Source organism: Sander lucioperca, chromosome 23 (assembly GCF_008315115.2).
Source record: "Sander lucioperca isolate FBNREF2018 chromosome 23, SLUC_FBN_1.2, whole genome shotgun sequence".
Lineage (NCBI taxonomy): Eukaryota > Metazoa > Chordata > Actinopteri > Perciformes > Percidae > Sander > Sander lucioperca.
Genome location: NC_050195.1, coordinates 1,809,047 through 1,822,951, shown reverse-complemented (window position 1 = coordinate 1,822,951; position 13,905 = coordinate 1,809,047). Strand labels below are relative to the sequence as shown.

Genomic DNA, 13,905 nt, shown 5'->3' with positions numbered 1-13,905 from the left:
GTCTTTCCCATGAGGAATTCTAAGTAATGACAACAAAACTGTCGGCGTGTCCACATGATACAAGCCTTCCGTGATCATGCACCACCCCCACCCCTCCTCCACGCAGTTGCCAAGGAGGACACGGAGGATTCGCCGGACAACACTAGTTTCTGAACATACTGAGAAATACAGAGAGAGTTTTGTGGAGCTTAATTAGCTTTGTAGCAACTCATTTGGCAATGGCTTGACTGTAACAGACATTCATTTGAATCAAAAAGTTACGCACTAAAGCTTTAAAGCCCCACAGGGTCAAATATTTTCATAAATCTTTATTTGTCTGTCTGTTGAAAACAATGGCTTTTTTTATTTACAAAAAGGTTGAATAGCTGGATAATACATAGGGGGCCTGAGGCTTTGATGGAGAATATATATTTTTCTAGTTAAGGTCCAGGTTTAAAAGTCGCCTCTGTGACTCAAAAGAGCAGAGTTGTTGCACATGCTCGGGTCACACAGCATCCCAGATAAACGAGAAGCAGAGGTTTTGTCAAGAGGATAGGGGGCAGGGGAAGAGATATTTTGTCTTTGTTTTAGCTCCTTGGGTAGAACATGGCATATTTGGAGGTCCGAAAGCCCAGCAGGTCCCTCATCTCGTTGCGAAACTTGGAGAGGTCTTGGCGCAGGTCATTCAGATTTTCCACCGTGGCCTGGTCTGTGCTCTGCATCTTCTGCCGTGTTGAGGTCAAGTAGCGATGAACCAGACAACACATGATCTTCTGATAGTTCTCATCACGCTTCTGCTTCAGGTTCTTCCACTCCTGGATGGAAAAGACAAAGTAATTCAAATCGATGACAGTTTATTAGACAAAGCCCAAATGGACATTTGGTCATGATTACGGGAAGGGATTGAAATAAACCTTCCAGAAAATACTACAATTACAAGTTATGGTTCTGACAGTTATGGAACAATTTTTTCTTACCTTGAGGCTGTTCTGTCTCTTCACCTTGCCCTTTGAAGTGTGCGAACAGATCCACTTGCTCATGCTGGTCACCAGGTAGCAGACAGTCTTTGGGGATGGGAGAATATTAAACGGTGGAGGCATGGTACACTTGTCATCAAAGTAGCTTAGCCATAGTTTGGCCCGAGCAAACTTCCACTCCTTATCCTCGTGATTCTACAGAAGCCAACAAGAACATTGAGAACATAGGAATGTGAGAATTAACTTCCACACACTGTTCTCCATTTAGAGAGGAATCTTGAAATTGCAACACTTTTCTTTTGTGGAAATCCTTGGAGGGACACATTTTTCTTGACAATAATGTTAATGTGCAGCTTCAGTAAAAGCTTTTTAACATCTGTGCATCATTTCGGGGTGAATTACAGAAAAATAAAAATCTGTACAAGTAAATGACAGTAAAACAGTTGCAACTTTCAGTTCCAAGTTGATCTCAAATTACCCTTGACAGCACTGAGAAACAAAGTCATTATGTGCTAAAAAGTTGTTTACACTTACAGCAATTTGTCTGAAGCTTTTATGGAGCATGGCCACCAGCAGCTTGGTCAGCACAATAACCACCACAATGTTGTAGGTGCCTATGATCATGGCACCCACAAAAGAGCGCAGCTCCTCTGTGTAGCTGATGCGGGTGACGAAGAGCGCGACGTGTGCCAGGGAGAAGATGTACCAGAATAGGGCATAGCAGGTCCCCATAAACCTGTGAAACAGAGGAAGCTGGTACATGTCAGTGGGCATTTAGGATGCATTTCACAATAAAACCGCAAAAAATATATTGTAATGACATTGTATTTTACAGTTAAATCCTGAATCAGAAAAAAATGATATGCCTTTATCAGCTGTATTTATATAGTCTCTAACATCTCTCAACAAGCATTCTGCACATTCATCCTTGTTGTCATCGCAGAACAAAATGACAGATTGAAGTTGGTCCATACGTGTGGAATGCATCATTGCTCTGTCGCTGGCAGAATATTCCCTCGCAGTCCTTTGGTTTATACTTGTCTGGGTCTTTGTGGTCCTTCCCATAAAGCTGGGTGAGTCCAATGGTGAAGGAGAATAACACCAACAGGAAGAGGCCCAAAAACTTTCCAAACTCCTGCAGCATCTGACCCATGGAGATCTGGGGAGACATGAATATTTGTCTGTTAAACCTGTGCCGCTTGATCTGATGCAAATCAAGTAGACATGAGTCATTTCTTTCTATTTTACATAGTTTTCTGCCAGCAATCGTTACTAATCATCAAGGGTGCTAGCTGGAGTCAGATCTGACACCAGACAGGAAGTTTATCTGATCCTTACAGAATTTGATTGATTTATGAACAAGTGAGAAGTTAATATGGTAAAGGTAGATCCTTATCTTTGCAACGATATTTTATTTTTTAAATTAACCTTTGAGTCATGCATTTGGATGTATAGGTGATGTGGTCTGCAGGGTTAACGTAACTAGATTTGATCAACTACATTTTCTTTTTACTCTTATCAGCTTTTTAACTTTTGTGTACTTGCACACTTTTCTGCAGTCAGCCTCATCAACAAGGCCCCGGACACCCACTGACATGACTCAACCCCCCTCCCAAATGTTATTTGTTGCACCTGTGCTTTTCCTCCTATGGCAAGTTAAAATGTCTGCTGTCTTTAAAACTTTAGCTATATTCCTACTTGATTTTGATGTTTTGGTACTCTTCCAACACCTATCCTGAGTAGGCAAACATTCTGACCACTTGTAGCTACTTCCCCCCCCCCATGTTCTTGTTTAGCAGTGACCCCCTGAGAAGGTGGAAAAAGCAACATATTCTGGCAGCTGTAGTGCTCTCACCTTGAGGGAAGGCAGACAAACATGGAAGAAGCCAAAAAGAGGGCTTGAAGACAGAGAATTTCTTCTCAGACCATTGGAAACAGACTTACTTATAGACCTGAGTGGCTCATCTGTTTGCTAGGGCCTAGAGATGCTCAAACAAGGTCAGAACACGCTCGCCCTACCAAAACACAAACACATACACAGTGTCCAATGTGAGGGATGACTGCTCTCCCTGCACCTCAAGGTGAATGGCGACTGCAGTATTTGCACTGAAACCCAGGCAGCTTGTTTGAGGAGAAGGGCTAGTCTATTTGGGTGATTCATTCTCTTGTCATGTCTAAATCTCCCCAGTGTATTCCTCTACCACTTTGTACACGTCTGATTTAGGAGCTGAGGGTGTTCCCTGCTAGCCCAGCCTGACAGGTCGCCTAACTTAGATGTTGTACAAACAGAGCAGGAACCCAGGAGGTCAGGAGCATTTAACCCTGACTTTAGGGGGGGTCTAATGCATTTCAGGTACCTCAAATGCATCTACTGTATGTTTGTTTGTTCGCATGCACATAGATGCATGCGAACAAACACTTTCTTCACGCTCATATTAATTTGCTAGTATACAGTACAGTAGAGCAGGCTGTTATAAGAAATGATATACTTCAGCATTTTTTAACAAGAATGAGTAATTATTTAAATACATTTAAAATTTCTCTGTAAAACACTTTTTAACTTTTGTTGTTATATAATTGTACTATAAATACATTGACTTGACATAACAAGTAAAAAAAGAAAGATTTTGCCCACCAAGATATTCCTGGAACTGTCTCAACGATGTTCCCAATTTGTTTTTATGTTTTCCAGCTGGGAGTCTCTTTGTACAATGCAGTGTGGAACAACAGCGTCAACACCAGCTGGTATTTTACACTTTTGCAGTAAGAACGCACTACAATAAATACTTGGAAGGAACTGGGGCACAACTTATGTCTATTCTCTGAAACACACTCATACATGCCTGGGAGATTAACACTGTTCGTGAGTTTAAGTCTAGCCCATGAGTAAGCTCACTGTAAGCACACTGTTGATAGTAGATTAACTCTTTCCAACCTCAGTAGGGGACATTACCCGGCAGAAATGTGAGTTGGCCTTCTGGAAGTACGGGGATCAGACAAACGTGCATTACTGGCTGCAACCCACATAGCATTGCTTCACTGTCTTTGTGTGTGTGTGTGTGTGTGTGTGTGTGTGTGTGTGTGTGTGTGTGTGTGTGTTAGTAGAAGCTCAGCTGAGTGCAACTAATTGCACGCTCACATAACACAAGTGTGGAAATGTGTAGGTGCATGTGTATGTCGGGAGGTATGTCTGCCCTGTGAGTGCGGCCATGAACACACAGCCACATCTATTTCCAAAGATGATAATTTTTCCGTTCTGCCAAGCCAGACAGTGATGTCACAGAGTGAGTGAGTGAGTGAGTGAGTGAGTGTGTGAGTGGAGAGAGGGGAAAGAGGAAAGAAGAGAAAAGGAGGCATAAAGATGGAGGAGATTGTAGGTGAAAAGTGCTCATTAACAATCGACAGGGCACCCTTAGTGTTTTATAAGTCACCCACAAACAGCGCTTAACTTAATGACAGGAAGGCATACCTACAAATAGACTGACTTCACTGCATACTTGCTTTATATAATAAAGTCACACACGGGTTGTTAATGTTGGCTGGCTGGACGATACACAAAATGGATGATGCGATAAAAAGGGACACCTAATAGCACTGAGGTTGTTGAAAAGCCCAAGTAGAAAATAATCAAACCAGATTTTTGGCTTGTCTGGGAATGTGGAAAAACAACAGAATATTTTTGTTGTAAAATAAGTTTGTCCATTAAGTTTTCCACCGTCCACCAGAAATCGCTCTGTAGCTTCAGGCTTTTTACTGGTACAGTTTTAAATCATTACACAGGCAGATGATGAATATCGCTCTTCCATCAAACCTCCATGTTTAAGAAATGACACAGGGAATGTCTTGTAGTGTATGAAAGTATTAAATTGGCAGTAGTTAAATGTAGGGCAACGAATGAGAGAGGGATCAAATACAGTAGGATGTGAGAAACATAGCACTATTGTACTTCTGTGTGGTTGTAAACAAACACTATATGCTTACAAAATGGGGGAACCCATGTCAAATGAGGCAGTCTGAGGGACTACAAAACCACAAAAAATATTTTCAGATTAAATATTTGTTTTTTACAAATTGGATTTATTTTGAGGCATAAAGCAGATCAGTACAACTGTATTGCTAAACATATCCATAACCTTTTGAGGAAAAAAACGGAAGAGATCATGTCTGCTAATTCTGAAAGACACTGCCAGCTCAGACTAAACCAAGCGGATCAAATCCAGGATTTAGAGAGGTTTACTAAACATTTTTCACTCACATAGATCGTAATTTAGCTGTTTGTTATTAAAAATGTCTAATGCCCCAAACTCATCAGAAAAAGAAGCCACATTATCAGTATTATTGCAGTCAAGATGGCAATGGATCAGACTTGCTGTATGTGTCAGATTGTGATAGAAATGATCCAATGAAAATGTGTTGTGGGTGTATAGAGTCAGCTCCTCCAGCTTTAAACACACAGCCTAAAGTGAAGTTTGATAAATACATTTTGTATAAACTAAAACTGAAGGCTCGTATGATATGAAATGATGATAGCAGTATGATGATGCATATAGCACTAAAGCTGCAAAGCATTATGATGCTGTGTTCAGTTTATTATGAGCATATTATTATGGCAGAGCACATTCATCTGCCTCAGTTCACTGTGCTTATACTTAATGCTTATGATGATGGTCATGATACTGCTGAAGCACAGCTGGCGTGATGTTTAGTGTGGGTTTGTCCTTGAGTGTTCACACTTTGCTGAAAGAGGAAGAGAGTGGGTGGTGTACATGTGTGCGTGGTGGGGTTAGAGAGAATGATAGAAACTGGAAGCAGCTTTGTAATCATAATAATTTGGTCATTTTTCCCCGCATTTAAAGTGTTTTAAAAAGCCACGGCTGGATAGGTGATCTCAAACCTCCACAGGGATCGCACTTAAATCTTTTTGCTGCATGTCTGGCTCCACTGAGAATCAAACCTACTCTGAAAATGTCCAGCTACTGAGCTCACAACTACTTTTAGTGTGTCACCACTGCTTTCCTACCTGTAGTGGCCCTAGGATGGAGCTGGTGGTGTACATGAAGAAGAGTCGCAGGTAACTTAGAACGTTGGCAAAGGCAAACAGGCCCTCAGCCACCAAGATGGGATGGAAGGCATCCCAGTTCTTCCTCTCTGTGTCCTCCACATTCTTGAACTGAAGAGCAATAAAACACATTCAGACAGCAACAACACTTGACAGCTCTGAAGCAGTCTAATGTAATACTAACTTACTTAGCTACATCAGGTATGCTGATCTCAGCTAGGCCTAATGCCTGCTCAGTGCTTAAACAGCTTCAGCAGAGTGGTATCAAAAGTAAAGCTACTGTATCTATGAAGTGGTGATACGGTATGCACAATCATAAAGAAATGTGGAAATAACCTTTAATATCTAGATTTAAAAACAGTTAAAGAGAGAATAGCGACTGTTTTGACAGTTTCAGAGTCATTTTATATATCAAGCTTTCTTCCGAATGAATAATTATAAAACATGTAAAACATATTTTGCAATTACAGCAAAACTTTAACATTTTGGGAAATACACTTATTCACTTTTTTTGCAGAGAGTTTTAGTACCACTCTTGTACATGAGATTGTTGTCTATCTTCTCATCTAACCATTAAACTCTGGGCAAGAAAGCAAATGAGAAATAAATATATATAGTGAAATGAATTATCTTTCTGAATCCATTGTTATATGCAGTTATCCACTATTACATATTATATCTAAATAGTGTGTGTAACGTGCATGTACCTTGCTGTGAGCAACTATCTTGAGGGCAAAGGTGGCTAGGTAAAGGGAATTCATCACAAAGCTCAGCTGGTTCCTTGACTCATCCAAAAAGTCTTCCAGCCCTTCGTACCACAGACGCTTCACATCCGACCACACCATACCTACAGGAGAGCAGGAATTCCCCATCACCACACACACACACACATATATAAGCACACCACTGGCAAAGGAATCGCTTCAACCATAAGTCATCTAGCGGTTGGAACCCAGCGGAAACAGGAATGTATGAGACAGAAATCGGAGATTGATGTCCTGAAAACGTGTCATCTGTGGGATTTAGGGAGGTGTGTGGAATTTAATAAAGATGGCCGTCTTTTTGTGTCCATGTGGAATTTCATCCGTGCTAAATGTACAGTAGGGATAATAAAATTAAGAGAGAAAGACTCCAGCTGCATGTCAAGGCACTGTGACACAATCTCTATGCATTGATTCAGAAATGATTACATTACATTGAACCTGATTAAACTTGTTATTGGTTCCCATGGTTTCAACAGAAAGTAAGCAAAGAAGTGACAGAGTTTGGCACAGAAATCCCTTTAGGTATTATTTTACACGTGTCTTGTATCTGTCCCAGAACAAATTCCATCCATTTTGTCTGGTTAGTAGGAGCTTGGATTTTACTATGGAATGATTGAATTTGAGTTCTACTACAGTTGAATTGTTGAGTTCATCACAGTGCACACACTTATAGACAGCAAGAGATGCATTGACACACACACACACACACACACACACACACACACACACACACACACACACACACACACACACACACACACACACACACACACACACATACATTCACTTAAACCAGCCCACAGTCTCAGCATCTGATTTCCTCATTAATGTGAAGCATCTGGCTCAGGGGGATAGCAGGATGGAGAGAACAGGAGACAAATGAGAGGGGGGGCATAGCGTGGGAGAAGGAGAGAACAATGGAAAGCAAAAGAAATGGAAAGTGGCTGTGTGACTTATCAGTGCTGTCTGTAGACATGTAGCAACTTTAATAGCTCCCTTTCACATCCTGATAACATTTGCATTTGATTTGTAAATCATAAGAATTCTCATCCTTGTTATTTAACTCATCTTGTGTGTTTTGTTGATGCTGCAGAGACCCTGGGGTGTGAAATCTGCACCACTGCATCACATCTTTGCAGTGCAGCCGTTTGGAATGAGGGAAAAAAAAAACTGATGAAGTTGTTAAAATTGATCTTTGATGTTGCTCTTTTGCAGTACTTAAGGGATCTTTCCCCCTCTAGTGGGCTATCGTGGCCCATGGAAAAACCCCTTACACTTCTGTCTAATGACTCAACTGCTGATCTCACTCCTGCAATATACAGAATAAATTGCAAATTACCCCGCAAGCATCTTCATAACATTGAATACTAGAAGTGCTTCTACATCCTTTTATAACCTGTCAGGAGCAGTTATTGGGAGGATTTATCAACCCAGCGATGATAGTGAAACCTAGACCAATGTGGTGTGGTCGCGATCTGGAGGAGGGTTAGGATGCTGCAACCATGAGACAAATATCTCTGCTGAGAAGGCAGGGCCATTAAAGGAATTGAATGATCATGCTAATGGTTTCTTGGCAGAAGAGGAAGGTAGAGAGGCCCTTCCCCAGAGAGAGACAGAGTCAATATCTAACTGTCACTATCCAGCCGAATCTGAACAGATATGGCTTGTGTGCATGTGTCTGTCTTCATGTGTGCATATATGAGTCCAGTGGTTCCAGCACTCAGATGGACCACAGGGGAGAGAGAAAAAGCTTTCCCTTCTATAGAGCATAATTAGAAGAAGAACTGAATTCAATCCAGTCAAGCCGGGCTTTCTGTCGTTTAGTATAGAAACAGCTGTTTGTCATGATCTGTATGATAGGATTATGGATACAGGAAACTGGACTTTAGCCAGACCATAACAGGAATCTCTCATTTTCACTTCACTATGCAACTGTATTCTATTAAATTCTGGTTTGATTGATTGGATTCTTATTCTATACTTGGTTCTATTATGTCCATTAAGAGATGAATAATTGTTCAATTATGCACATTAGTATGTTATTTATTGCTTGAAAGCTGAGTAAAAAGCTGACCTATGATCCAAAGGATGAGCAGGTAATCTATCATCTCCAGAGCAGGGCCCATGGTGTTTTTCTTGCCCTCATTGTAGACCAGAGAGTACAGGTTGAGCAGCAGCAGGAAGGAGAAGTAGGAGGCGCTGTGGATGATGAACTTGACGAAGGGCGTGTGGATGATCTGGCCCACACGGGAGCGTGGCACCAGAAGGTAGCAGACAGAGAGCAGTGGCCAAAGCATTGCCACGCTTAGCACCGTGGCCATCTTTAAACAGGTATGTTTGCGCCGGTAGCTGGCCGTCTCTCCAAACCAGACGGTGTTGAGGAACTGTTGACAGTTGGACTGAGCCACAAACTGCGGAGAGAGAGTGACAAAGAAAATATCAATGTGAAGATGTGAAGCTGAAATTACAGGTTGAATTTAACAAAAGTTGTGAGTGTAATGAAAATTCAATGAAGTGAAAAAAAAAAAAAAAAAAAATATATATATATATATATATATTTTTTTATATATATATATAAATGCGTATTAGCTTTGAGAATATTGATGCCACTCTCATGTCTCTAGGATGAATATAAAGCTGCAGATGGTTAGCTTAGCTTAGCACAAGATTGGAAAGGAAACAGGGGAATCAGCAAACCTGGCTCCGTCTGAAGGTAACAAAATCTGCCTACCAGCACGTTATTAATTGAGTTAGCTACAAACATATCAATGTTTTGATGTGAAACCTTAAGTTAAGGAACCTTATCACTGTTTTTTTCTCCAGCACGAAATCATGGTATGCCACTGGCTGTACTGTGATATATGAGTCAAACTTTTTACACTGAGCAATCACAGCAGTAATTTGCCCCCCACCTTCAAACTTGACTCTTTGACTGTCGTTGCCTGGAGGAAGTACTTTATCCTGCCAAAATCATATTTCCAAAAGACAAGCACATGGTATGCTGGAGCAGATGTTAAGTCCGACATAAAGTACAGTATATAAGAGGTATATATATATATATATGTTCTCTCCACTGATCCGTGGATAGTTATCACATTAAATTATCAAGTAATACATCAAATCGTTTCCTCAACTCACTTGCATTGCTGATTGGTTTGCTATTGACGCTGCCAGAAATACATGAATGTGTTGCTGACTTTGTCTGTCTAACCTCTTTTTGGTTGTACTTGATGGCAAGCTTGAGTCGACTGAGGTTCATTCGCTCCTCCAGTAAGCCTCTCTTGTCAAGGTGATCCTCATTGGATGTGTGGTTAAGAATCACTTCTAGCTCTCGAGAATTTCGAGCCTGAGCCAGCAGGTCCTTGGCAAACATCTTACACTGCTTCGCCAGCTCCTCATAATCATTCCTTGAGCAAGGAAATTAAGATACAATCAGACCACATGAAAGATTGTCATTCTTAACTGTTACATTCTATAAAGGAAACGGTTTTTACAATATCACTGTGTGCATGTATGTACATATGTTTGTGCGACACGTTTCTAGTCTGGATGTGCAAAGAAGTTAGATAAACGTGCACTGACATGACGGGCAGCAGTTGATAGCAATCATACCTAAACTCCACCTCGACCAGGCTGAGCTCCCTGAGGTCTGCACTCAGCTCAAAGGCCCTGAGTATGGGATCTTCCTCAGTCAGCATGATCAGAGAGGGGCTGGCCAGGCAGCGGTAGATGTCCAGGCGGAACCTGATCCAAAAATGCCAAGGTGGATGAGGAGGTGAGAGTGTTTGCAAAAAGAATGGGGTGATGAAAATGTGAAGGAAGAAAACAGGACGAATCACAAGTGCACGGATGAGAAAAAAGGAAATCTAGATCATTCTAGCTGTTTCATTTGACCTCTATGTTGTTTGCCAGCCAAGCTGCAGACTGATTCATTTAGCTCACTGTGTGGGAAGCTACACTGCCCTGCAGAGAGAACAAAAGGGCCCAGCAGAGGACATCAGCAAAATCTCATCTGCAAGTCTAAAATGGAAACCAAGAGTCGCTGCTTCCCAGAGGAAACACTGCTGGCTTTGCAGCTTCCCCTTAAATAACACTTTATAGTGATATTATCTTTCAGTGTAAAACCACTACTTATATGAAAAAAATTATAATACACCAATACTGGAAAACCACTCAACAGCTAGATAAGTAGAGCTTGGCAATAACAGAGAGCATTAGGAGTCCTTTGTGGGACAAAGAGAGCACTGTAAATGTTCACAGCACTGCAGATAAAAGCATTCACAACAAAAAAGGCAATGCATATCAAGATACTTTAGATGACATTCTCAAGCTGATGCTATCATCAACACAAGGCGCCACCATGTTTAACATGAATCTTTCCTGAACACTTCACTTGACAGAGCAACTGATTCATAGCCGCGTTTAAGGCCCTACATACCAGAGCAAGGCCAAGACAATCATTGCTTAAAATAACACAGGCATCATCCGGAAGATGATGCCTATGATGTTGACCATTCCGAGTTACAGTAATTCAGCGCAACACTAGTCTTCTGGTTTAGATCAATGGGATCTTAATGCTCCATCTGGGGAAATCAAACAATATTTATACTATCAGCCTACATTTGCTGTGTTCTAGGTCACTAAGGTAGAATGTACCGGGAGTGTCGTAAGCTGTCCTTCTTGTTTTTAGCGTTGCAGAGTGTGCACTCGCAGCCTACAGCATGTGGCCGGGGAAGCGAGATGTCCTGTTTCAGCAGCATAGTCAGGATCTCGTAGTTATTTCTGTGGGCTGCCAGGATGACTGGAGCCACGTCCATGGTGGTAGAATACTCTGGGTTCTGAATACGCTGCATCAGTTTCTATAAAAGATAGAAATACATGGATTAAAAGATGGAATACTGTGCAGAACCTGTTCTTTGCATCTACAGTGTTTTTCTTAAGCAGTAATGAGAGGAGACTTACAGCAATTGAGGGCTTGGAGGATCGCCTCGGTCTGTGGTTGAGGAGGATGTCCACAGCTCCCACCACCTCAGAGTCTATGGCCACCAACAAGGCATCTGTCGCCTACAGAGAAACAAAAGCATCATTATTGAAGCTATCGGATGGTAAAAACAACTTAGAGAACGACAATATTGAAAAAGCAATGTCTTGTGCATTGTTTTGTCCTGTGTGTGTGTGTGTGTGTGTGTGTTTACTACCTGGCAGCCATGTTCCAGAAGAAGCTGCAGGATGTCTAGGTTCTCGTTCTCGATGGTGATGGTGACGGCGTCCCGGCCCAGCACATCTACGCAGTTGAGGTTGAGCTCGCCGTGTCGGTTCTCCTCGAGCAGTTTCTTCACCATGTAGTAGTCACCTGAGGAGCACGTCAAAGACAAGGCACGAAGGGATTAAAGAAATTCCTGCAGAATCAGATTTATGAAAATTCTATAAGGATGGCGCCGAACAGACACACACACACACACACACACAGCTGCAGTCATGAGCCAAACACTCTCGCAGAGCAGGCTGAGCTCCAGCAGTCCTATTAACCTCAGTCATGTATAACAATAACATCTCCCTCAAAGGACACTTTCTGTAGCTGAGCCATGTTTAGAGATACTCTATATGGTCACATTGGCAGTTGTTGGCCTGTGCACCTAAAACAACGTCTGCCTGTATGTTCTTAACTTATCAATGAAACATTCTCCTCCCATCTGACGAGACAAGCATGCACATGCCCCTTTTCCATTTTACACTCTGCATCTTGTGTAGTTTCCCTTCAGTTTGTTTGCATGGACCTTCCTTGTTAGGAGCTGTGAAAAGTCAGCAGACCTGGGAGAAAAACTTTCAGAAGAGCAGACGTTCAGCTAAATATATCCTATACCCCGTGGGCACATTTCCACACTGGCCAACATGTAGGCAGCTGTTGGGAGGTATTCACTGGAAAAAATGTGGTAAGTTATGACTGTACAGTTTGCTGCTTGCTGCACTGACCCTGCTGTAAATCTGTCAAGCTGTTAGTCATGGTATATTTTACCTACAGAGCAAGCTGATATCACACATAATGCTTCAGTAATATCCTAACCAATCAATATTGTAAGCCCACAGCCAACAGTCAACTGATTCAAACATTAACATAATTAACAAGAGCTTTTCTGTGATCTTAAACAGACCATGTTGAATAGAATAGCAATGGATATGGGATTGGGTTTACTTTGGAGGAAACAAATGACAACAAACCTTTCTCACATGCCAGCAGGAAGAGCTTCTCATCCAGCGTAGTTTCCTCTTTCACCTCTCTCACGTCTTTCAAGGCCAGAAATTTATCCGGAGAGGAAGCGTCCGTGCCCTGGTACAGAGCTGCCATTACGACGGAGAGCGAGTACGGCCAAACACTGATGTGCATCCCACTAGAAACCAGCGAGCATTAGCCTACACAAGAAAGCCTGTCATATGGGCTGACATGAGAGGAGTCCTTTTGTTGTTGTATGTCGCAGCGCAGCAGAGACTTTAAAGCGTCGTCGTGAGGCTAAACCAATGCTGCTACGTGTGCGCGCTTCTGCTGGCTTAAAACATCACCTCCTCCTTTAGTCTCTTTTTTTTTCGCACGAAATGACTTCAAACTTCGTGTTCATAGATGCAAGTGGCGACTGCCGTCCAACGAAACGACACAGTCATCTCCCCGCAGCGTGTTTACATGCACCATCTTCTCACATCGCAGGCTCCTGGGGATCTTTTTGGTCCTGATGCTGCTGACGAGGCGCCACTGCGCATGTTTTCTCCTCCACCTGCTCGTTCATTTCGCAGGCGCAAAGCCGATGTGCTTCACAATTACGTAACAGGGCACTTCAGTGCCGCTTTGTACTGACTATCTCAGTGTGACACGCGCAGATATACTTGTCCAGCATTCTTCATAGCCTATTGCCAAAATACGTTTACAGATACTTGCAAGTTAAACAGAATTCATGCTGATTAGATGTAGGCTATTCGGCATTTGGATGATGTTTGGCTACCATATATATGCTGACAAAATTGAACACTGTAATTTGTATATTGTATTGCATAAACTCTTCAGCATTAGCTATGCAAATTAGATATGGCTCAAATACATGCTCATCCAATGTGAGAAAGGAAAAAATGACACATA

The 13,905-nt window shown here is 42.0% G+C and overlaps 1 protein-coding gene across 1 annotated transcript; it reads right to left on the bottom strand.

Annotated features, from left to right (window-relative positions):
• Window positions 1-294: 294 nt before the first annotated feature.
• On the bottom strand, window positions 295-13,567 carry trpc1 (transient receptor potential cation channel, subfamily C, member 1). Its single transcript, XM_031304902.2, has 13 exons — window positions 12,999-13,567; window positions 11,978-12,132; window positions 11,742-11,843; window positions 11,436-11,638; window positions 10,392-10,523; window positions 9,991-10,186; window positions 8,854-9,190; window positions 6,723-6,862; window positions 5,977-6,126; window positions 1,931-2,115; window positions 1,491-1,692; window positions 957-1,151; window positions 295-794 (listed from the first exon to the last, which is right to left on the bottom strand). Exons 1-13 carry the CDS (start codon window positions 13,162-13,164, stop codon window positions 567-569), a joined length of 2,391 nt encoding a protein of 796 aa, XP_031160762.2. The 5' UTR covers window positions 13,165-13,567; the 3' UTR covers window positions 295-566.
• Window positions 13,568-13,905: the final 338 nt, after the last annotated feature.

Bases quoted from the DNA above. Each gene is read 5' to 3' on its own strand.
- trpc1 (XM_031304902.2), bottom strand. From the start codon at position 13,164: ATGCACATCAGTGTTTGGCCGTACTCGCTCTCCGTCGTAATGGCAGCT. The intron at 6,863-8,853 runs GTCAGCTTTTTA...GCTCTCCTGTAG, and splicing joins GCTCATCCTTTGGATCATAG to GTATGGTGTGGTCGGATGTG. The intron at 1,152-1,490 runs GTAAGTGTAAAC...TGGCTTCTGTAG, and splicing joins AAAGCTTCAGACAAATTGCT to AATCACGAGGATAAGGAGTG.